Source organism: Mytilus edulis, chromosome 10, assembly GCF_963676685.1.
Source record: "Mytilus edulis chromosome 10, xbMytEdul2.2, whole genome shotgun sequence".
In the NCBI taxonomy this organism is placed as follows: Eukaryota; Metazoa; Mollusca; class Bivalvia; order Mytilida; family Mytilidae; genus Mytilus; species Mytilus edulis.
Genome location: NC_092353.1, coordinates 76,579,142 through 76,605,181, shown reverse-complemented (window position 1 = coordinate 76,605,181; position 26,040 = coordinate 76,579,142). Strand labels below are relative to the sequence as shown.

Here is a 26,040-nt window from a genome sequence, read left to right as displayed (position 1 = left end):
TCCAATTTTCAATAACAGTTAACAGCAAATAGATTCTCACAATAACAGATAACAAAATAGATAATAGTCCTATAACAGCTAACAAAGAATAAGACAATAACAGCTAACAGTAAATATATTTTCAGAATAACAGATAACAAAGAATTAAAATGCCCCATAACAGCATAACAGTTAAACCCCTTGCCCCCCCTCACTAACGGATACACAGACCAGAAAACATAATGCCTTTCTAAAAAAAATATCGTAGTTGGGGCATACAAATGAATACAGATCTAAAAGTGTATGAATTAAACTGTCAGCAGCATGTCTATTTAAGTCAAGGATATGCAAAGACGTTACATTTTTTGTGTTTTGACACATATTTTAAATAACACGGCATACAAGTTATGGTTAATACATATCACGACTACTTGGTCATAGGAGGCCAGCACTGGTTTCGCCAGATCAGGATTAATCAAGTAAATTACAAACATCGCCGAACATGCTTTCAATTTTTCCAAGTAAGTGACCTTCAAATCTGTCATACAAACCATTAACCATAACGACAATATCCTAGCGAATTCTCTAAATCTCTGTTATTATGGCCGCCATATGGTCGTTATGTTTCCAGTTAGTACCAAATGTAAATTGACATCATTATTTTGAGACTGATAGATAACGCCAGTGTAAGGAGAAAATGGACGGTTATACAACTTGACAACAGTGTACTAAACACTAAACAATATTAAAGAAAGGAATCAAGTAACAAAATCCCGATCAAGCCTAGGTGTTTCGAAAGGGTAAGCACACCAGTCAGTTAAGAAGCTCAACTATATATTTGCTCATAACTGTTAACGTTTAACCAAGTTTAAAACAAGTGATTTTATTTTCAGAGTACATAAGTGTCATTGTCGCTCAGTCTGTTTTGACGATAGTCAAAAACAAAACTGCAACCATGGTAACTTCCAATTGCTTTAACATTAACGTATCCGTGGTCGGCCAATGTTATCACGTCATACGGGTCATACAGTTGTGTATATTCCAGAGACGGAATTAGTCCATGCTGCTCACCATAGTCTAATTCAAAATAGTATCCATTTACATGGTCCTGGTGTTGCTTGCCATCCCCATCTGGCCAGTCGACCTAAAAAATATAACACAAAAACAAATATAAAATTGAGAATGGAAATGGGGAATGTGTCAAAGAGACAACAAACCGACCATAGAAAAGACAACAGCAGAAGGTCACCAACAGGTCTTCAATGTAGCGAGAAATTCCCGCACCCGGAGGCGTCCTTCAGCTGGCCCCTAAACATATATATAGAATCATATTCAAAACAGTGTAGCTGTGGCCATTGATTGACAACCTTAAATTGTCCCATTGACTGGAACGTTCGCTGTAACAACCGCTGCTCACTATGTACTTGTTAAAGGCACTTAAACTGTGAGGTCACAAAAGGTTCTCAACACCTAAATAAAGAAATTAGAAAAACTAATCAGGAATAACACGATGTTTTGATTTATATCAATAATATGAATCAAAACATAAAGTTATTCCTGATTAATTTTTCGAACTATTTTAATATTAAAGGCGTTAAGAACCTTTGGTGACCCCACAGTTTAAATTCTATAATAAGTAAGTAGTGAGCAGTTGTCGTTACAGACACACGTTCACCTAATCTGCCCCAGTCAATGGGATAATTTAAGGTTGTCAATCAATGGCCACAGCTACACTGTTTTGAATATGATTCTACTAGTTCAGTGATAATGAACGTCATACTGAACTCCAAATTGTACACAAGAAACTAAATTTAAAAATAATACAAGACTAACAATGGCCAGAGGCTCCTGACTTGAACAGGCGCAAAAATGCGTCGGGGTTAAACATGTTTTTTGAGATCTCCCCCCTGCCCCCTATACCTCTAGCCATTGGCCCAATGTAGAAAAGTAAAGTACGCATAACAATACGCACAGTAAAATTCAGTTCAAGAAAAGTCCGATGTCAGAAGAGGTAACAAAAGAAAATAAACAAAATGACAATAATACATAAATAACAAACAAACTACTAGCAGTTAACTTATATGACAGCTCCAGACTTCAATTAAACTGATTGTATGGCGCGGAATCAGGGTATCCTAAAATGAATTTAGTATATGCTAAAATCATTTTAGGGTATCCTAAAGTCAATTCAGTATATATACTAAAATGATTTTAGTATATAAATTATTTTAGTATATGCTAAAATCATTTTTTGGTATCCTAAAGTCAATTCAGTTTATACTAAAATGATTTTAGTATATACTAAAATCATTTTAGTATACCCTAAAATGATTTTTAGCATATACTTAATTCATTTTAGGATACCCTAAAATCAATTAAGGGTATGCTAAAATGTAATTTAGTATATACTGAAATCATTTTAGGATATACTAAAATCGATGTTTATGACCCTGATTCCGCGCCATACGATTGAAAGATTATTATTTCATCATATGAATATCCAGCACAATCCTTCCCGTTAGGGGTTTAGTATCATACAATCATATCATATATGAGAAGAACATATAACCCGTGTCATGCCAACAACTGTTTTTTTAATAAACGTGTTTAGTTCCGATGCAAAGACCCTATAAGTGAATCAATATTAACGCCAAAATATGCAATCTTTAATGACCTGAAAACAATATCGTAACTACTGTAAAAGCAGAAATTTTCGTGGAGGATTTAATTTCGTTTATTTCGTGGAAAGAATATATCCACGAAATTAAAACCCCCACGAAAATTTAACTTTCATATAAAACCACTTCCAGTTTAAGGAAACCTTAAAAAATTTTAACCCCACGAAAATTAATGTTTCTACAGTATATCCCTTCTTAATAGGTCTATTTAAAGGTTTTGTTAGTTTCTGAGGTGAATACTGACATTTTTGTGCTTTATAAAGAATAGTTCCATAAAAATTTGGATGTGAAATACGTGTACCTGAACGAATAAGAAGTCTGCATGTTGAGCTATATTTACGAATGATGTCCTTATACCGATGATAAAATTTAGTAAATGTTACATTATTTAGATTTAAACTAAATAACAAGGATTCGATATTACAAGTGGTAGAATGTACGTCATCGGAAATATCCATCCATCAATAAGTTCATTTAAATTTTGATTGTTTTTATGGAACTCGTTATAAAAAAAAAGCTCTGCAGTTAAGGGAGCTACCATTTTATTTTTAGGGGGGGGGGGGGGGGGCTAGGATGAAATTTGAAAAAAAAATAGGCAGGACAGGAGTTTTGAGTAAAAAAAAGGCAGGATGTGACACTTGCAAAAAAAAAAGTCAGGTTGACAATTTAGGTAAAAAAAAGTCAGGATAAACTAAAAAAAAAGGCAGGACCGATTAGAGTGAATAAAAAATCAAATGGTAGCTCCATAAGATGGAGACCGGAGCTCGCCTTTCTGAATCCGGGGTCAAATTAGTGGATGCCAGAGCCCTTATACATTATTTAAAGAGCCCTGGGGTCAAATAAGGGTAGAGCTCTGGCAACTCTTTTGTATTACGACATCGTATATATACACTCAAGACCAAACGGATGACAGGCAAATATACCAGAAACGTTTTTGTGTTTGAATCAGCACCTACAGAACCGAAAAGAGCAATGGTCGATGTCTTAGTCCTAATCGTCGAGGTCAAGTTTTTTAAATAGAAAAATCTGGACTTTTAAGCGATTGTCATACAAGTTAGAGGTTTAGCTAGCAATAAACTCGAATTTTCTTTGCAGGTCGGTATTTTTGTTATCTTGATTCTGGTTGCATCCACTATCGTACTTAATATTTAATAATTACCTATTTCTTCTGACTTTGAAAAGGTTAACCATATATTTTCTACAGATCGTCATTTTTAAAAAGTCAGGTTTGTTTCGATTCGTTTGTTTATAATTTCTATGAATAATTATCTAGAAAAGAAAAAAGAAATTAATCTGATAAGTTCATTTTAGAAGGCGCGAGATTCAGGCGGGAGCGCGGCATTTCAAAGCCCTAAACACATATAAAAAAATGTTCGTCTCTATTTACATTAATGGGTAACGGTTGTCATTTTATTGTTTAAAACTCTTATAGCTATGAGGACAGATATTACCTGAAAACCCTGTGTTTCACCGTCAAGATTGTACCCAATCACCACTACGGATCTGTTAGCAGAAGAATGAAAAGAGCAGTTGCTAATGATTGGTCTACCAGAATCTGTTGATATCTCCTCCACCAATGGAACTGTTTGGCTCTTTGTTGTACACGTAAACTCTGGATCGTAAGCAAACGCCATAACCTTCTGCACTGCTGCACCAGTAGCCGACAGGGAACGATCAAGTCTAGTTTTACTGGTTCTGTCGATTGGATCAGAATTACCAGACGCTTTAGTATCCACTGGGAGACAAACATCGTCAATCAAGTCTTCTTCTGCTTCCAATAATAGCCACAGATCAGATGTATCCTTGTTCAGAACTCTGTAGTTGTTAAGACCTTGGAATAGCTGTAAAAATGGAAATTGTATATTGTAAATGTATTACGTTTCACTTCACAAATTTAGTTGTACCGCATTTTCATTGTTCCGTTCACCTAAATCCCATCTAGACAATCTTACTTAGAAATATGTAGTTTTATAATTTTTTTAATTAATTGTTTGATATAATTGATATAAGAAGATGTGGTATGAGTGCAAAATGACAACTTTCTATTTTATAAAAGTAATTCAATATAGGGCAAAGTACCGTCTTTAACACGGAGCCTTGGCTCACACCGAACAGCAAGCTACAAATGTATAAAGGGTCCCCAAAAAAACTAGTGTAAAACCGTTCAAACAGGGGAACCTACTGTCTAATCTTCATAAAAAAACGAGAAACGAGAAACACTTATGAACCCCATCAGCAAACGACAACCAATGAACGACAGATTCCCGACTTGGGACAGGTGAAAACAATTTCATCGGGTTTAAACGTTTAAATGGTACCAAACCTTCACCCTTATCTGAAATCAATTGAACGAAGACCATATTTTGATATCATAATGCTATGAAGACCATATTTTGATATCATAATGCTCTGAAGACCCTATTTTGATAATGTTATGAAGACCCTATTTTGATAATGTTATGAAGACCATATTTTGATAGTACTAGTGTTATGAAGACCATATTTTGATAATGTTATGAATACCCTATTTTGATAATGTTATGCTGAACATAATTTGATAATGTTATAAAAACCTATACTTATAATGGTATGCAGAACATAAATTGATAATGCCGGTATGCAGAACATATATTGATAATGTTATGCAAAACATTTATTGATAAGGTATGCACAACATGAATATATCGATAATGGTATGCAGAAAATATATTGATAATGGTATGCAGAATATATATTGATAATTTTATGATGACCCTATTTCGATGATTTAATAGTCCTATACCTCTTGTACACTTCCAGTGAATACTTCGCTGAATGTCACATTTGGTTTTACCATTGGATGACGTCGTTGTAAGATTTGCATAAGTTTTGTATCCGAAGCGTTTATTGGTTGATCAACTTGCGTCGGCCAATATAATCCACCTCGACCGTAACCTCGGCCTTCGTGTACAGCAATGAAGTCAATATTTGCTGATTTTCGATCAGACAATTTAGAAAATCCTTGTACATGGTCTGCAACAGTCTTGTTTAGAGTTAGGCGACTTAGATCTATGTTCGCCGAGACGAGAATCTTCTTCCCAAAGCCATGAACGGCACTGGCTATTACCTTATAAAACTGAATCAAAGTCGATTCGATTTCACTGAGAAGAATTTCATCACGGGAATAATAACCAAGAATTGGTTTGTACATAGACGGAGAATATCTGGTTTTATGGTCATTCAAAACACGTTCTGTCCAAGCTAGGTATGCTGGCATGAGATTAAGTGCTGAAATTGACGTCTTTACCGGTATGGCAGGAAGTCCTAATAAAACCGAGATGTTCCGACTAGCAGCACCTTTGAGTATTACTTCATGTGGATCCCCTCCTGAGAACACTGACAACAATACCACAACTTTACTGCCTTTTGGGAAAGAACAGTTACCACTGTGAAATAAAGACAAAGAACACTTATGTCATGGAGCATTGATTTGAAACAACAAAAGATGACACGATCATAAAGATCTGTTTTATTTAGTATATTTTGAGTTTGTATAAAAAATAAAAGATACTTAAGAAACTAAGTATGCTAAAATATGGCCTTTATGCTAAGAACTGTACAGATTACATGACTTTCAAAATAAATTTATTTTTTATTATTTTTATTTTTTATTATTATAATCATAAATGACATTCAATGTAGAATTATTTTATTCTATGATTTTCAACACTTATATTAGATATTAAGGCTCTATATAATAGATTTATTTTATAAATGATCATTTTATAAATTATCATATACAGAAAGCACCATGCATTTGGAATAATTGTATTCTCTATTTTGCATCCTTGACAGAGAGTTGACTTAAAATGGACAGAAAAGTGTAGAATTCAGTATAAATTTATTTTGAAATGTAACAAATAAATAATTGTATAACAGAATTGTCTTGTTTTACATGTTTTTTTTTCTCTCAAATACATGGGTTATGGGTTAAATTTATTATGTTCTGGTACAAATTTGGCCTCTAATTGCACTTGTCAGAAATAAGAGTGAAAAAAGAGGAAAATTGGTTTTTTCCTTTTTTATTCTGCTCTCGGTTTAAGAGAACTATATGCGTACCTTACTGGAAGTAAAGACAGAACTATTCTGTTGTATATTTTGTTGGTTGCACTGTTCAGACGTTTGTCATAACCAGGACACCTAAGAATGGACGCTCCGTAATTTTCGTCGTTACTGTAGGTAATAACGGCAGTAATGTTTAATCCCTTTCCAGTCAGATCTTGAGTAGCAGTGTCGTAACAACTTGACACTCCGAAAGAAGATCCACAAGAAGCATAATCCGGGTCGTTGTCAAGGCTAGATTTTGTCCGAACTTCCAAAGCAGGTGAGCGGAATATAACGGTATCACCACCTACATTCTTAAATCGACCAAGAGTTTCATTCCATTCGACATCAGAGTATCTGTTTCTAAAAACGGCAGCAGTAATTGGATAGACGGGACCGAATGGTGAGGATCCAACATGGCCGATGATTAGAAGAACCTTTATCCATATAAGTAACATTCTGTAATAATGGTACTTAGATAAGACATATCTTATAAGTGTACGATACGTATAGTGTACATTTATCATAATTATGTCCTTTACTTGGGACAATTATTAGGTTTCAAGGTTGTCAAACTTTTATGATTAATTGGGAGTTTCAACTTATCTACATAGTCGCAGACCACAGTTTTTTTCTAATGTTAATGCACTATTTAAACTTTGTGTCTTGATGGCTAAATTCTGTCACTAGAGTGGATACAATACGATATTTCTCCACTCGAGACAGTTAGCTTTTCTTAATTTTAAACGCGAGGTTTCCCCCTTTTCTTTTTAAGAAAGATATAAGAGCAAACCAAACGCTTTATCAAAGGGAGGCCTGTAAGAAGCCTCACTGTAATCCGTCACTGGGTTTTAGTAGATTACTGTTGTGTTTAATTAATCTTTGACATTTAAAATATTACATTCTTTAAACAGATTAAGCTGATACTATTTTTATCATTTGTTTTCGTTCTCAAATAGTATTCAGTGACGTTCGATTTTTTTGAAGTTGTACTTACATATTTAATTACATATTTTAGTACTATTGTACTATATAGATTTTTTATTATTCTGAACTCTTGGTATATCAATACACATATGTTATGACAATAAATCTGATCGGATTTGTTTATTTTTTATTTTTGTATTCCTATTATTTTTTTCAATTATTATTTTAAAAATCCACATTCTGTCCTTCGCGAGCCACTGATCCCGCGTACAATTTTGACATGTGAAGCGAATAAATAACAGATAATTAATACTTAATACCCATTAAATAATGATATAGACATATCGACATTTTGTTATCGAACTTTGAATGACAAGTTTAGTCTACCTCCAGTGGTTTTTATTTAAAACGTAAACATATACATTTCTATATCGGGTGTCCTGCGTGTTAGAGCTTGTTTCGGGACTTCCGTTGCTAGCGAAGCTACCCGATATCCGACAAGGCCGTTAACATTTATCTGGAGACATGTAAAAGATCACACATTTCCTTTCAAATATAGTCAGGTATGAAATTTTAATTATTTACTTATATTTTTGTCGATTTCATTAGGACTTGTTGATCCCGGTCCGTGCCAAATTACTTCACGTCTATAGATTGAAATCTACCAAGGATTAAATTTTAACAATTGGAATATTTTGTTTTATTAGTTTTATATGATCTTTGTTTATCTTAGATTCATAAGGATTTTATTTATATTTTTGACAGTTATTAAATATATAATTCAGATATCATACTTTTTAATAATTACGATTTGTATCTTATCTTTGCACTGAAAATCAATTAAACCAGTCTAAAAGTTAAATTCCTTAGGTGATTTTGTTGAGTACACACGTTTTATCTTTCTTTATACATGCCATTGAATAAAATTGAAGTCATTAAATTTAAATGTCTCGCGTTTAATATTGAAAAATTTTGTCAATTGTATCCCTCCCCCTTTTTATGCCATAAATACTTGAGCTGTCGATTACACGAGTGATCAGGTTTTCAAAACGACCTTTTCTATTTGTTTATCTATGACATTTAAAAAACAAACTTATCAATCATCAATATTGGAGTTTAATTGATTTTTGTTAAACATTCAATATTCTTTTGAAATTTAAAAGTGCTCTTTCTATAGATGCTTTACAAAGTTGTCCTGTGTAAACTTCATCATAGAAATGAACAACACCATTGGTGAACAATTAGGTACATGGAAACACCATCATATACGAATAATGGTTTGTTAATGGAAATTTCCAGACGACTATCCTTGTTATTACATCCATACTTGTATGAAATCGTACAAAGATAATGATATTGATTTGAAGTTTCGTATCTTTGAATTTATACCATGACATAGGAATTTGTTTGATTTTGTATAACATCATAGTTTAACCGGGTGGTTGATATGAGGAACAGGATGAGGAGTAGTCCTTTATCATATTCTTCATATTTTTGGTTCATATTTCTATTCTTTATACTATAGCAGTCGCTTATTCTATATTCTTTAATTTATTGGTCCGTATTTCTTATTTCTTTAATATTTTTTTTCCATTATCCATACAACCCTCATACAGACCTGTGATATTTTTTTGGGGTGTTTTGATATGATTTAGTGAGCATTTATTTGAAAGCTTGTTAAAGATATACCACTTTAATTAACGCGAGGAAACCATAGTCTCTCAGGAGATATTAAAGGAACTAAAATTCTCCATATATATGCGTTCATAAAGTGGAACGCACATCTTCAATATATATATTTAGACATTCTGGAAATCTCTGATGAAAAACTAAAGAGTTTATTAATTAAAATGTGCACCTCTTTAAGAAATGTTTTTTTTAATACTATATTTAGCCATCTACAAAAACTGCACAAGTTCTCCATAACAATACACAAAGTGTGGAACGCACTATATACACTTTAAGAAATTTGAAGACTCGTTTGCAAACTGTAAGATAACTTAATAATGCAAAAAAATATGTACATCCATTCATCCTTTTTGGAAATCGTCTGATTGCATCACATACATGTACAAAGCCGGCCAACGAAAAATATAATTATCTTGAATAGAGATTCGTCAATGTTTTTTTTACAGTCTTACCCCTTATTTACAATTCCCTACATATTTGCAGAATTGTATAGAATTTCTTCGTAATTTTTTTTTGTTAATCGATTTGTTAGTTTGCTGTCTCATTGACGTAAAACCCACATCAGAGACATGTGTATGTGTCCACACCTCCTTACTTCATGAAGTTTTATAATTTACGATATTTTAATATCGCACTCTAGAGCAGCGGATCGGGAATTGAATGGAATAATTTGGAATTTATTTTAAAGCGCTATTATTGTATTTAAATTTTAATATCTGTTTACAGAATACCAACATGGTGGACTATCTGTCCCGTTACAGACTATACGGTCATGGATATACTTCCCCGGATATCCGTTCCAGTGTGCCATCGTTAAAGGAGCTGTATCACGACCGATCTCCGTATATATTTAACCGAAGGCCAAAGGGTAAGTTCCTTGTATAAACAGGACCAGTCGAAGTTAAGTTCTACACAAACATCACGCAGTATTTACAAAGGGGTCAACTTAAAAAGAAATTTGAAACCGGCACAACAGTCACTGCATGCGACCAGCAAAGCTATGCACACACTTGATCAATTAAGATGTTTTATTTCTTACCAATAACTTTTTTCCTGACTAAGATCCTCAAATCCGACTTTATCTATTTCTTAAAATTTTTAAATCATGCCAAACATTGACGGGAGCAAAAGTATTGGATACTGGATTGTTGCCCCCCCCCCCCCCCCCTTTTTGCCCCCTTTTCCCTTTTTCTCCTTTTCTCCTGTTTTTCAGTTACTTCGCCACTCAACAGCATAATATGTCGCCATTGTTGTTGCAAGTTTTAAATATGAGCTGCATGCTATTTTACCACACAATTTCATAGTTTAGATTTTTTATTGATTCTTTTTTTAGTGTTTAAATTTATTCCTTATTATATGTTTTTTCTTCTTCTTTTTTTAAGAATAACACGTCAAGAAAGTAACACTCTACCAAATAGGCGCCTAGATACTGAACCCCCCTTTTTCTATAGATTATATCTTTTGTTTTAAATTTTGTTGGTATTAATTTCTTGTCTATACTTTTTTATGTGTTCTTGTTTTCATCGATACGGTTTTACAATTGCAGATTTTTATATACTATACCCGAGAAAATAAGAATCATAGAGGAGTTTCATATGTAAAAGGGGCTGTATTCCCAAAGTCCATTATATATTCTGACTTATCTGCAATAGACGCTGCCAATTTAACATAAAATACAAATACATGCAGAAACGATCAGTACGCAAATAATTAAAATATAAGTCGGAAGAAAGAACGAAAAAAGGGGGTGGCTGAGCTTTGGACCCACCGATAATGTTTATTCAAAGACATACAAAAAACAACACGTGCATAAACACTTGAACAATTAACGTAGAAACATGTATTAGATGACTTCTTTTAAATTCTATGTGGAAACGTAACCTCTAAGTATGTATACAACTACATGTATACGAGTAAAACGCATTTCGAATTCAAGTGTTTTTAAAATAGACCATGATCTGAGATTTAATAATAGTATAGCATTCATCAATAAGTTATCAATGTGAACATGGCTCATTTCGGAATATTCTAAAGACCATAGGTCAATTTACATTATGTTTTATTTCAGCAGAAACGGAGTGGGAAAGTATGACTTTTAGATGGTTGATGAATTTGCTAGATTATTGTTTATTTATTTTAGTTGCTAAATTCATAATTTAAATGTTATCTTTAGCTTAGATGTGACAGAGAGGTTTATGGTGTAATATACACATTATATTCTAGTCATGTGTATGCTTAAAACATGGAAAAGGAAAGCAGTAACAATAGTTACAGATGTAGATAAACATATTTTTATTAACCGCTTCACTGAAGCACATCGTCTTCCGTAGGTGAATATGACGCTCAAGTGCAGCTAGACATTTCAAGTTCTGTTAATGCCAATAAAGGTAGAAAGAAAAGACCCCCTCTAAAATAATTAATATGACGATAACACAGGGCCACTCTATAAAGACGACCCAAAAAAATCCATAACAGTACAGGAAGTGGCTTTCAAAAAATCAAACAAACAAAATCGTGATCTTGATTGATTTATCGCTTTAAGCTCAACGTCCAGGGGCAAATGTTTCACGTATATTAAGGAGACTACAACAAATTAAGCAACACTCTCACAGAATTGTTGGATGCATATGGATGCATATGTATAGTTCTTTTACCCCCCCCCCCTTTTATCCCAGATTAGTCGTGGTATTGTTAGATGTCATACGTAATCAAAATTACAAAAGACTAACGAAGTTTAATATAAAATAGAGAATGCAAAATAGGGAATAGGTCAAAGAGGCAACTAATGAGTCTTCAATGCAGAAAAAAATCCCGCACCCGGGGGATGGGCCTCAGCTGTCCGTTCTAGTTCAGTGAAAATGAATTTTAAATATTTCATTTATATAGCTTTACTGGTGGTGGTTGTTAATTTCCCGGATGATATCTATTCCTATAAAAAGAATTGGATAATCGTTGTATAAAACTCATTGAATCTTTCCATCGTCAGTTGATTTTTAAGTACTAAAGGGGTATAAATATATCATTTGATTTGGATTGAACTCGTCTTCTGATTTGCTAAAATGTTGTTGTCTATCAGCTCATAGACACTATTTTGTCATGTGACCGTGACGTCATTTAAAATTAAATTATAAGGCTACGCGGGTTATATTATTCAGTGTGAACCACATTTTAATAATGTTGGATTCGTTTCTAAACAAATGTCTTATATAGTTTTACAGGAACATTGCTTCTGAACATAATTTTATATCTATATAAAGATTAAGAAAAAAGATAATACCATTGACTATGTTACTGAATATTTGTGTAATTCAGTAAATTACAATATTTTTTATATTTTTTTTACTCATTTTTTTTTACTTATCTTTTTTATGCTGTATTTCTATGCATTTTCATGAATTCTCAAAACGAAATGGTTTTTAAATGATCATTAGACATTATTTTATAACAATTATCAATACACACGCACTAAAATGTTAATGGAAATGGGGAATGTGTCAAAGAGACAACAACCCGACCATAGAATAGACAACAGCAGAAGGTCACCAATAGCTCTCCAATGCAGCGAGAAACTCCCGCACCAGGGCGGTCTTCAGCTGGCCCCTAAACAAATATGTCCATAAGAGTGTGTGATGTTCAAACAAAATGTGATTGTAAAAATGTTTCATTACTATCTTTTCAGCACATGACTGTCGACAAGAGTCCATGAAAGATTTAAGAGATCGTCGGGAATGGGAAGCATGGGTGTTAGCTAAAGGATTGGCTGAAACTAGGAAAAGTACCGACAGCTTAAGAGTGAAGAAAATAGAGAAAACAGAGGACGGCATTAAAAAGTAAACTTTGCTTAAAATCCTTCGCGTAATTTTAATTATAAAAATAAGGAGATGTAGTATGAATGTCAATGAAACAAGTATCCATCGGAGTTAAATTATAAAGGTAAAGGTAATTCTATAGATATGAGTGAGGTATGAGTGCCAATGAGACAACTATCCATCCGAGTCACATTCTTCATTTAATCTTAAATTTACAAATTTACCAACCATTTTGTATTCGGGAAATGTGGGAAATAGGGTTTTGACGCTTACTATATATCCCTAGTAGACTTAAAAACTGGTATTTGCTGTACAACTAGACATTTATAAGTTACCATGTGAAGTAACAAGTTAAAATGTGAATTCCGAGCACGTTTAGTCTTAGAAAAAGTTCATACTAACTTTGCATGATCTCATTCGAAGAAAGGCTGAAAGGATACCTTCATGAAATTTGCAAAAATGATATCTCATGATTGTAAACATTTTATAAAAGCATTATGGTGAATGACCGAAAAGTTATGATGAGTGGGTTTCATATCTTAATCATTACAAAACGTTTGAAAAAACTTACTCACAAATGATAAATATGTAAGATTACAAAATAAGTATATGTTACGGGGCGCCGAATGGGACTCTTGTGGTTTTGTACTCAAAATTCAATTTTGTACGGACAAAAGTGACTTTTGTTCAACAAAAATAAGTTCAGTTTAACAAAATTTGTATCATACTACAAATTTAAAATTTTGTCATACAAAATTATCTATCAGCGGACAAAAGTCACTTTTGTCATGACAAAATTCATTTTTGTTACACAGACTTGAATTTTGTTACCTAATTTGAAAATTGGGCGACAAAAGTCAATTTTGTATTCAAATTAGTTTAGTTTGGTTTCTGTGAACTAATTTGCATACAAAATCGACTTTTGTTACACAAAATTGACAAAAATGAATTTTGTCTCAACAAAATTGACAAAATTGACTTTTGTCTCAACAAAATTGACAAAATTGACTTTTGTCTCAACAAAATTGACTTTTGTGAGACAAAAGTCAATTTTGTCTCAAGTCAATTTTGTCTCAACAAAATTGACAAAATTGACTTTTGTCTCAACAAAATTGACAAAATTGATTTTTGTCTCACGAAAGTCAATTTTGTCGTCACAAAAATTAATTTTGTCGTCACAAAAATGAATTTTGTCGTCACAAAATTGACTTTTGTCTCAACAAAATTGACAAAATTGACTTTTGTCTCAACAAAATTAACAAAATTGACTTTTGTCTCAACAAAATTAACAAAATTGACTTTTGTCTTAACAAAATTAACAAAATTGACTTTTGTCTCAACAAAATTGATTTTTGTCTCAACAAAATTGACAGAATTGACTTTTGTCTCAACAAAATTAACAAAATTGACTTTTGTCTCAACAAAATTGACAAAATTGAATCTTGTCTCACAAAAGTCAATTTTGTCTCACAAAAGTTAATTTTGTCTCACAAAAGTCAATTTTGTCTCACAAAATTAAATCTTACCTCACACAATTGACTTTTGTGATTTAATTTCCATATCAGGTAACAAAAGTCAATTTTGTATGCAAATATAAGTCTTATATTTGCATACCTTTTAGACAAAATTGACTTTTGTCATGACAAATATGAATTTTGTCTACAAAAATGAATTTTGTCTACACAAATGAATTTTGTCATCACAAAATTGAAGTTCTCACAAAACAAGTCTGTAGCACATAGTTTTGTAAGACAAAAATGATTTTGTTATGACAGAATTGAATTTTGTACAAAACCACAAGAGTCCCATTCGGCGCCCCGTATATGTATATATGTTAAGTAAATATTTAAGCAATGAAGTAGGAGGAGGAAACAGTAGAGTCAATTTTAACACTTTTTTCACTTAACTTTTGCAGGCCAAATAAATTATTGTTCAACATTGGGTTACGAGGCAGAGCCGAAGGAGATTTTCACTACCCACGAGGCTTGGCAGCAACCATAGATTCCGCTATTTTGATAGCAGACACAAAGAATCACAGAGTTCAAGTTTTAAACCAGTTTGGCGTATTAATGCGGACTTTCGGTAAGCGCGGTTTTAAAGAGGGACAGTTCAACGAACCAACCGGAGTAGCTGAATTACCGAACTGCGACATTGCAGTAGCCGATAAAAATAACAGACGGATACAGGTTTTTTCTTCGAAAGGGAATTTTAAATACCAATTTGCGACTTCACACGAACCGTTTAGTGTTTCTTGTGATAAAAGTTTCAATATAGTCGTGTGTACATGTGCTCGAACGATAGAAATCTACAGAAGAGGAGGAAAACTTTTGCACAATTTTCCCCTCGGGGGATTCGAAAAGACTAAAGCAGGTTGCCAAATATGTGTGAACAATAAGTCTGAAGTTATAGTGTGTGATACGATTGAATGTTTAATTAAATATTTTACATATGACGGCAGACTCTTGTATAGATTTACACCCCAACCTACGGGAGAAGGGTTATCAATGGTTCCATCAGGAATATGCATCGACAGAACCGGTGATCTTGTTGTTACAGACGCTCTTAACCATACCGTCAATGTTTATTCTGAACGAGGAGCGTTACTGAAACAAGCTATTTGTCCTGCTGATGCAGCCGGTCCTGTACAGACATGCGCAATAGGTGAGGAAGGTCACTTGATTGTGACAGAATTCAGTATTTCTGGACCACATTGTGTCAAAATTTTCCGGTTCAGGTCATGTTATTGTCACATAACACGTCCTGGATCTAGTAAGCGCAGGACGCCGACGCCAAAATTTGATAAAGATGGACTGACAATTCCAAATTAGTTGTTTTTTCCCCGTTTTCTTAAGTGATTGTCCTTTCTTAAAGAAGAGAAATTTGAAGACAAAAGTCACGTGTTATGCTCAACCGTGTTGCTTATGAGGCTGACTGGAAATCAGTCCAATATTCTTTGAATACGAACAGACTAAAGACAAAAAGTGAAACAACCGTTTAAAGATTTTAACCTTCATATGTACTTTTAAGCGCTATGCAGCATTTTTTTTTAATAAATTCATGCATTTAGTTTGTTAAAAATTGTAAGGTAAGACCAGATGCATTTATATTCAAATTTAGAATTATTGCATTTTTATCTAAGCATTTGACTTTGCCTTGATTCGAATTTACATGTATCTCATCTGTGATATTTTTGAAAGCATTTAATAACTGTTATAAATTGTTTCATGTTTTTATTAAATTGTTATGTACTATTTCAAATATTCCTAGACAGGGGTTAAATAGAACTCATATGGCAAACGGCAAAGGTTATTGTTGCAGTTGGTTATACTTCGGGTTCCTCTTTTGTTTTATTTTGGGGTCCTAACTTAAGAAAAATGTTCTGTTCATTTTATTCAAATCACTGGCGTATTTTCTGTTGAGAAATATAGGAGTTGCCTTTCTTAGCCTTTTCTGTAAATTTATATGATAAAAGCTGAAGAGTATTTTGTACTTTGAAACTATTATTTTATTTGTTTGCAATTATCTTAGCTCTTCTAAAGGATTTGCTTGTAAATGACAGGAGATGCATTGTCAATTAGACAGCAACTTCACAACAATTGTCAAACGACACCAAACTATGAAAGAGACGTATACAATTCAGTCTTCATTTTAAATTATTAACAGTTGTCTTTTTATGATGTCAGCCTCCAAGACCTTGATTTTATTTGATGGTTCTATTTTTTAAGTGAACCATCCGTCTAGGTCAAATGTCCTACAGCCTTGTACTATAGAATAATTGTGCACTTCAGCTTTGTTTCAATATTTGTGTTCTAGCTTTTTCCTCTGCATTCCAGTTTAGTGCCAAGCTATTTTCCAGTTGTTTAAACACCCGATGCATAAGATTTTCATTGTATCTGAGTTCTTAAAAAAACCCGGCATTTGCAAACGTGACATAATAGTTATCAAAGGTACCGGGATTGTAATTTAGTACGCCAGACGCGCGTTTCGTCTACACAAGACTCATCAGTTACGCTCATCTCGAAATATATATAAGGCCAAACAAGTACAAAGTTGAAGAGCATTGAGGATCCAAAATTCCAAAAAGTTTTGCCAAATACGGCTAAGGTAATCTATGCCTGGGATAAGAAAATCCTTAGTTTTTCGAAAATTTCAAGGTTTTGTAAACAGGAAATTTATTAAAATGACCACATTATTGATATTCATGTCAACACCTAAATGTTGATTACTGGGCTGGTGATACCATCGGGGACGAAACGTCCACCAGCAGAGGCATCGCCCAGTGGTTTAAATTGTTATCAAAGGTACCAGGATTATAGTTTAGTACGCCAGACGCGCGTTTCGTCTACATAAGACTCATCAGTGACGCTCATATCGAAATATATATAGAGCCAAACAAGTACAAAGTTGAAGAGCATTGAGGATCCAAAATTCCAAAAAGTTGCGCAAACACATTTCACGACGCTTTTTTTTTTTATCAACTTTCACGAAACATGGCGAATTAAGATCAGAAAATCTCGTGAAAAAATGCAAACAAATTGCATGAAAAAAACAGTTCATGTATACATGTTAGAGCCACCATAATAATATATCACGTGTGACATTTCTGTACTAGTGTCCTTATTTTATTCTCCTGTTCGTTTTATCTATGAAATGAGCATGATTTTGAAATGATGATAGAATTTCAAAAATTTGTACATTTCAGAGGGCAAGATAATTGACCTTTATTAAGGGTCTGGATGGGGTTTATACATTTGTAGATTTAAAAAAAAGCCAAAAATTACATAAAATTTAAAATGATTGGGGACTAGAATCATATTCAAAACAGTGTAGCTGTGGCCATTGATTGACAACCTTAAATTATCCCATTGACTGGGGCAGATTAGGTGAACGTGTGTCTGTAACGACAACTGCTCACTACTTACTTATTATAGAATTTAAACTGTGGGGTCACTAAAGGTTCTTAACGCCTTTAATATTAAAATAGTTTGAAAAATTAATCAGGAATAACTTTATGTTTTGATTTATATTATTGATATAAATCAAAACATCGTGTTATTCCTAATTAGTTTTTCTAATTTCTTTATTTAGGTGTTGAGAACCTTTTGTGACCCACAGTTTAATTGCCTTTAACAAGTACATAGTGAGCAGCGGTTGTTACAGCGAACGTTCACATAATCTGCCCCAGTCAATGGGATAATTTAAGGTTGTCAATCAATGGCCACAGCTACACTGTTTTGAAATGATTCTAAAGTATATAGAATGGAGATATTTAGAAATTTATAAGGAATAGAGAATAATGGCTTAAAGAAATAAGAAATTATACTAAATTGAAGGATCCACCTACCCCAATACAGTCCCACATATTTGATAATTGACCCCTCAGACCTGTGCACGACCAAGTTTATCACTTTTCATATTGGTACCAGTAGTGATGCAACAAGTCTTTACGACAATTTAACATGTTAAATAGTGTTGATTCAGAAGGTCATTAATTTTGTAAGTTGTAATTATAATTCTTTTCACCAGATACTTTAACTATACGACCAGAACAATAATTATTGATTTAAGTAGTATATTTGTGGAACATGTTTCAAAGTAATAAATCGATATTAGGCGAAAACAAATCCTGGTGACAAACTCAAACCGAGAGAAACACGTCAACTATAAGAGGAAAGCAAAGGAACAGAAGATACACTGAACTGCAACAAAAACATAACCACAAGTTATTGTATGTAATTTCGTACACCATACAAAAAAGAAGATGTGGTATGATTGACAATGAGACAACTGTCCACAAGAGACTAAAATGACACAGACATTTAACAACTATAGGTCACCGTACGGCCTTCATCAATGAGCAAAGCCCATACCGCATAGTCGGCTATTAAAGGCCCCGATAAGACAACGTAAAACAATTCTTTTTAACGGCCTTATTTATATACAAAAAATGAACAAAAAACAAATATGTAACACATATACAAACGACAACCACTGAATTACAGGCTCCTGACTTGGGACAGGCACATACTTAAATAATGTGGTCATGCAGGACATTGACCATATGATCAACAGTGTCATGCGGGGTTCACACATTGCCGATTATTGCTCCCGTTTGAAATCAGACAGCGATACGACACAAAAAGTGAAAACGTCGGATTACTATCCTCAATTATCTGGAATGTCCTATCATTGTCTGAACGCAGTCGTTTAAGTTCGTAACAGATTCCTACGGGTAGGGAAGTGTACGAATAGTTCGGCGAAGCACCCAGACAGTTAGGTGCGTCCCGTAACATTCGGGGAAACTCAGCCGATTTTGTCTAGTCGGATTACAATCGTGTCTATGTCTTGACAGGTTCTGCTGTATCGGATCAAAATCCTAACAATGTTCTGTGTATTCTGGACGGTGTCCTGTGGAACGGGAATGATCGGGAGAAATTTTTCATTGCTGTTTTTCTGCCGATTAAGTCCAGATTGCATCCAGATCTTTTCGATTGCGAACCGTTTTTGCCGAAACCTTTTCGGAACAGTCCCGCTATTAATACGAAATTCGTCAATGATACCCACGTCAGAGTCCCGACAATTACAGAATACATTACGACTCAGACCAGACAAAGCCGTTTGTAATGCGACAGAGCGGACCGTGATAAGATTTCGAACGGATGACTTCCGTCAGCGTCGGTTCACTGTCTGGTCAATGTCTGATCTCTGTCGGATTACATTCGGTAGAATCGGGACGCAGTCGTGACAGACTCGGTCGAATTTTACCAGGCGGAAGATACAAATTGGATAAGAAGCGGATTGAGAACGGGATTATCGGGATAAATTTTCTTGGAAACGGATGAATATCGACGCTTCTGATTGTTGTCGTGATTAAATTATTTGTTTTACAATTTTAATTAAAAATTGTAATTTCCATCCACAATTCACAGGATCTTTATCAGACTTTTGAAATATTTTAATCGGGAATGGTCCTGTCAAAGACGGCAGTAAAAATCGTCAATGTGTGACCCAGCTTCAAAGACAATTTTGATGATAGCTTGTAAGAACAGTCAAAAAGCAGACTGAGTGTTTAAATGGATATTTATTTTCATGAATTGGGTATCATGCGACAAAGGTTTGATAATTTACATGGCCTTCATGCCTTGTCAAAATATTACAATACATTGGCATTAACCACGACCAATGAGACTATCACGTTTCATTTATAAATATGACGTACATTCTTAATTTCATTTGTTTACTACAAATAATTGGTGTTGTTTTGTTTGTTTGTTTTATCAGTATTTAATTCTGATTTATTTGAAAAATACGACAATACTGCTGTTATTTTCAAAGATTACATCCCTGTAATCCGAGTGTTCTAACAAATATTCATTACACCTTGAAATAATACCTAATTGATACTATCCCGTGTAAGTACATACATTAGGTTAATTTACTGCCTCAGAGTACTGTGACAACATCTGTTTATAAGTGTTATGTCGTTGTGTAAATGGTATGGGTTCTGAAGTAAATGTTACGAGGTCACTGGAATTTGAAGCAATCTACTGTCTTTTGTTGTCAACTGTATGTTGCCCTCTACATGAGCTTTGGATATTTTGTGGCTGTGTTGTTGTTTTATTTACGTTTACCCCATATTTTTTTCATTCATATGGTGTGGTTTTTTTTTACGTCCTTCATCCGGCCCAATTTGGTTGCAATGTTAAAACAGTAAATCTTTTATTGCCCAGCATAATTTTAACTAGAACTGCAAAGATTTTAAAACAATATCGCCTGACTCCATTACACAGGCAAAATTTGCTCACGTGAATTTCACATGAATCTCACATAAAATTCACTTGAAAATTTTCACGTGAGATACACCTCAAACGAGCTTATACATGAAACTCACGTTCAATTCAAATGCATCTGTCGTGTTTTGAAGCCGAAGTTTACCGATTTTTCACCTTATAGTAAACAATGAACAAAGAAGCATGGATATTGAGCACGTGTTTAACATTTACAATCAGATAATAGTTTGTTTCAGTGACAGATCCATGCGTATTGCGATCACCGGATTTTTGGGAGATGGGTCACGCTAAGGTCACTTTGCATACGGAAAATATGTCGGCGAATTTGAGAAATTACCGTTGTTTAAAAAAAAATGACATATCATCTTGATTTGTAGTAAAAAAAAAGGTATCATCATGGATATACGACAACATTTGTGAAAAAATACCATATAACAGTGGCGGATCCAGAAATTTTGATTGCCTAGTAAGAGGGTGTCTGCTATATAATCAACCAAATTTTTCCCAGAAAAGAGAGGACACGCACCCCAGGCCCCTTCTAAATCCGCCTCTGGTATAAGCAACAACCACTCAAGTTGATAACGGAGAGATCTAGTGGTCGAGAGAGTCGAGTATTTGTGTATATTACAACTAGGGAATGGAGATGAATTCAAATTAATATGTACAGGTATTTAACTAAATCGAAAGAAGTATTGCTCAGAACAATATTTCTGTAAAAAGTAAAATAACCAACATGATCTATATTTCTGATTTATCTCAATTTGAGAAACTTTACTTTACAGTAAACAGAAATGACTAAGATACACATTGAGTGTCAGTAGACCCGTAACACATCATATTCTAGGATCTCTTTTGTGACCCTTTCTGATATAACAAAACAAAAACATTTCCTGAATGACTTCCTTTGATGTTTGCCACAACGTACCTCTTACAGTTTATGCTTGCATTAAAACTAGTTATTAATTCCGTAGGGGTAAAAACGTTGAACATCGTATTTTAAAGAATACTATAATATATAGACAATAACTGTGTAGTGTCTTTAAATATCAGCTGTATGCGTATATACGAGGCTAAGAAACGGGTGAAATGTGAGCTTTAGCTGCAATTAGTTCTGTATATTGTGTGTGCTTTGGAAGACACAAAAACTCACATTTTTGCATTTATTTTCAATTTTGTAATATCAAAATCACACATTTGGCTGAAGACAAGCTCGCAAAAAACGAATCTCGAATGCTCAACAATAAAACATCGCTCAAGGTGATTAATTATATATTTTAACATAACAACTAATTTCAACAGTAAAAACAAATAACAAAACATTGTCCAATTTGAAACAGAAGTGTACGAATTGTCCTACGCTTCATAATTTTGAACTGAACTTGACATTTACTTACATGCATGCTGAGATTGACATGGGTTGATTTTGTTACGTATGTACACATTCAAGTATTTAAATCGATGATTTTCGTCGAAAATATTGCTGTTCATTTTTGTCTGTTATCAGAAAATTGGTTTAATTCTAATGGCTCTAAAGAAATGTTTGAAAACAAACAGAAAGTATAAATGTAATCGTTAATTCGCATAAGGTCAAAAAATACGTCACGGAATGCGACTGCAATACACATTCTGAGTCACGCAGGTTCATACAACACTCGCCAACAGCAATGCTCAAGCGTAGCCCGCCAGTGAGCGGAGCTTTAAAGCAATATCTGTATAGTAAGATACCCAATAGCCACGGCTGGTAATCTACACACGCAGAACATTTGGTTCTGCAATGAAAACCGTGAGAGGATTTTCCGGTTGTGCTTGAGTGGAGCAATTAATTGTCACTGCTTCGAAAGGTATGTACATTTCTAAATCGCAATTTTCTTAATCGACTGATCCAAATATTGAAAATCGGAGAATGCTATGCTGTGGTGAATACTTTAACAAAGAGATACATGTATCATTTGCTGTTGTACGTGGAGTTGAACTCCTACAAAATCAGTTGCCGCACGAGAATTTGCCTAAAAAAGTGACATTTAAATTTTGAAATGGTTCTAATTACAGACCCTCAAGTTCAAATTTTCTTTTTATTCGGTCAATGGATATGAATGTCGTTTTTGGCGGCGTGTACGCTGTCCGGTGTTGATCGACATCTTAATAAATCTAAAAACCTCATATTTTCATTATGTCATGCGTGAGGGGATCGGTTCTGATTGAGGACATCGTGAATGCGTGAGGGGACCTGAAATCATAATATTATATCCAAACTACGAGTCTTTGAAAGTTGCCTAAATGTGGTCAGATTGTTCATGAAAAAAACACATTTGTGTGCATAAACAAAATTAATGAGATGGAATTTTAAAATACATTGTGGGAAAATAGATTTTACGAACAATAAAAGGACAAATTTTGTCAACGATTTGTTTCTAGCTACGAATAAAAGTTGAAATTTTTTTTATCAGTCCAGTATATATTTTTTACGAAAAGAGTTAACTCCCCTTGTATTGAGTTTTTTTTTAAATGGATTGCGAAAACACAAATTTTGATATTTGTTTGAATATTTTAATTTATACAATACATCACAAAATTTTCTGTATATGAATAACCAGCTTAACCAATAAATTGCAAATATGTCTCCAATAAAGGCAACAGTAGTAAACCGCTGTTCGAAGTTCACAAATCGATTGAGAAAAAACAAATTTGGACTACAAACTAAAACTGAGGTAAACACAACAAATATAAGAGGAAAACTACGACACAACAGAAACACAACATTAAAATATAACACACACAGAAACGAATTACAATTTAACAATGGCCATTTTCCTGACTTGGCACAAGACATTTAAAAAAAAACCGTGGGATGAACCCGGTTTTGTGGCATGCCTAACCTCCCGCTTCTACGACAATGTTAAATATAACATTTAAATGACAACATTACATGACAGGACTTCAATACAAATAAATGAGAGAACATATAGGACAGAGAAACACTCCAATTATAGCTAACAAAAGGTACCAGGTTTTAAAAAAAATTATACGTCAAACGCGTCTTTCGTCCACACAAGGCTTACCAGTGACGCTCAGATGAAAAAAAATATTCAAAAGCCAAGACAAGTACATCGAGGACCAAAAGTTCCAAAAAGTTGTGCCTAATACGGCTAGGGTTTCTGCCTGGAATAAGAACATCCTTACTATTTCGGATAATACATAATTTTGCAACCAGTGATGTTTTATAAAATGACTATATAATAGATTTACATGATAAAATCGAAGTGGTGACTAACTACACAATAAAAACGGATACATAAAACAACCTCAACCAGCACATAAAAATTCACAGCCGAGTTTGCCAAAACCATCAACGCACAAATTGACGTCACATATGAATTTCTTAAACAATATCCCAAAAATAGTATAGACAGAATTCAGGATTAGATTTGCAATACTGATATAACATTTATCAATAACAATGAAAATTACAATATTAATTATTATCGGTCGTCCAACTGTCTATATCAATCTGCTCAGCTCTTAATAAAACTCCATATCACGGCTTTGTGACGTCAAATACGTTGACCTGGCCTTAATAACTTTGACCCGGACATATCAGCGACGTCATAATGTTTGAACCGACGTTGATAAGTTTGACCCGAACTTATCAAGTCAACTTCCGGTTGCTGGTGAAACTAAGACAATACTTCCAAAAGACGCAAATACAGCCCGATAAATCGATTATCAGGTTATCGGCATATTAATATTGTAAAATATCAGCTGCTCGACATAATATGAAGGCTTTTTGATCTCGTTCGCTGCGCTTACTCGACAAAAAGCTTCATATTATGTCTCGCAGCTGATATTTTACGATATCAACATGCAGACAACCTGATAATCGGTACATATCAAATTGTGGTAGTAAACTATACCGATTATATGCCAAAAATCCACGAATTTGGAGACATATTTGAAATTTATTGGTCAGACTTTTATTTATAAAAAGAAAAAAGATTTATTGTTATTTTAAAATTCTATCTCATAATTTTTATCTATGCACACAAATTTGTTTTTTCATAAACAATCTAACTATATTAAGGCAACTTTCAACGAATGATAGCTTGTATATAAAGATATGAGTTCAAGTCCCCTCACGCATTCACGATGTCCTCAATCAGAACCGATCCCCTCACGCATGACACAATGAAAATATGAGGTTTTTAGATTTATTAAGATGTTTATTAATACCGGACAGCGTCCACGCCGCCCAAAACGACATTCATACTCATTGACCGAATAAAAAGTAAATTTGAACTTGTAGGTCTGTTAATAGAACCATTTCAAATTCTAAATGTCACTTTTTAGGCAAATTCTCGTGCGGCAACTGATTTTATAGGAGTTCAACTCCACGTACAACAGTAAATTATACATGTATCTCTTAGTTAAAGTATTCACCACAGCATAGCATTCTCCGATTTTCAATTTTTTGATCAGTCGAATAAAAAATTGCGATTTAGAAATGTACATATCTTTTGAAGTGGTGACAATTACTTTACTCAAGCACAACCGGAAAATCCTCTCACGGTTTTCATTGCAGAACCAAATGTTCTGCGTGTGTAGATTACTACCCGTGATAGCAGGATAAAGTAATTTAAATGGTTTCAATTAATGCTATCATAGGCGAATTAGATTATTGGTAGACCATTATTCACCATAGTACTATTCTGTAGATTTTCATGCAAATTGTGATTTTCCTTTGAACGAAAGCATGGAAAGTATACACACTTGTCTACAAATAAAACTTCATTCAGGTATATAAAAGATATCCATTCTTTTTTGAAAAAAAATATGAAGCATTGAAGGACTTTCTATTGAAATTGCTTATATATATTGTGTTTCTATTGGCCCTCAATATTTTTTTTAATTTTATATTGCTTTATAGGCAGCCTGTTATGTCATAATTTGTGGAAATAAATTGCACAATTATTCACTCTTTCTTTTAGTGCTTTTCATTATGAAAGCTTTTTTTTATAGACGAAGTAAACAGTTTAAAAGTAAACGTTGACATTTTGAGAAAGTCCCTGAAATTTATCTATATCTATTTAT

The 26,040-nt window shown here is 33.7% G+C and overlaps 2 protein-coding genes across 2 annotated transcripts; one reads left to right on the top strand and one right to left on the bottom strand.

Annotated features, from left to right (window-relative positions):
- Positions 1 to 842: 842 nt before the first annotated feature.
- On the bottom strand, positions 843 to 7,668 carry LOC139491912 (uncharacterized). The gene is made up of 4 exons (XM_071279845.1): positions 6,756 to 7,668; positions 5,440 to 6,082; positions 4,109 to 4,498; positions 843 to 1,123 (listed from the first exon to the last, which is right to left on the bottom strand). Exons 1-4 carry the CDS (start codon positions 7,265 to 7,267, stop codon positions 869 to 871), a joined length of 1,800 nt encoding a protein of 599 aa, XP_071135946.1. The 5' UTR covers positions 7,268 to 7,668; the 3' UTR covers positions 843 to 868.
- Positions 7,669 to 8,081: 413 nt separating this feature from the next.
- LOC139491911 (tripartite motif-containing protein 2-like) lies at positions 8,082 to 16,431 on the top strand. Its single transcript, XM_071279844.1, has 4 exons — positions 8,082 to 8,230; positions 10,083 to 10,224; positions 13,036 to 13,186; positions 15,081 to 16,431. Exons 2-4 carry the CDS (start codon positions 10,092 to 10,094, stop codon positions 15,991 to 15,993), a joined length of 1,197 nt encoding a protein of 398 aa, XP_071135945.1. The 5' UTR covers positions 8,082 to 8,230; positions 10,083 to 10,091; the 3' UTR covers positions 15,994 to 16,431.
- Positions 16,432 to 26,040: the final 9,609 nt, after the last annotated feature.

What these genes read in the sequence shown, in the direction of transcription:
- LOC139491912 (XM_071279845.1), bottom strand. Translation starts at nt 7,267, where the DNA reads ATGATAAATGTACACTATACGTATCGTACACTTATAAGATATGTCTTA. An exon ending in CTGTCTTTACTTCCAGTAAG is followed by an intron (nt 6,083 to 6,755) that starts GTACGCATATAG and finishes TTTATTTCACAG; the next exon opens with TGGTAACTGTTCTTTCCCAA. An exon ending in TCACTGGAAGTGTACAAGAG is followed by an intron (nt 4,499 to 5,439) that starts GTATAGGACTAT and finishes CCATTTTTACAG; the next exon opens with CTATTCCAAGGTCTTAACAA.
- LOC139491911 (XM_071279844.1), top strand. Translation starts at nt 10,092, where the DNA reads ATGGTGGACTATCTGTCCCGTTACAGACTATACGGTCATGGATATACT. An exon ending in ATTTAACCGAAGGCCAAAGG is followed by an intron (nt 10,225 to 13,035) that starts GTAAGTTCCTTG and finishes CTATCTTTTCAG; the next exon opens with CACATGACTGTCGACAAGAG. An exon ending in ACAGAGGACGGCATTAAAAA is followed by an intron (nt 13,187 to 15,080) that starts GTAAACTTTGCT and finishes TAACTTTTGCAG; the next exon opens with GCCAAATAAATTATTGTTCA.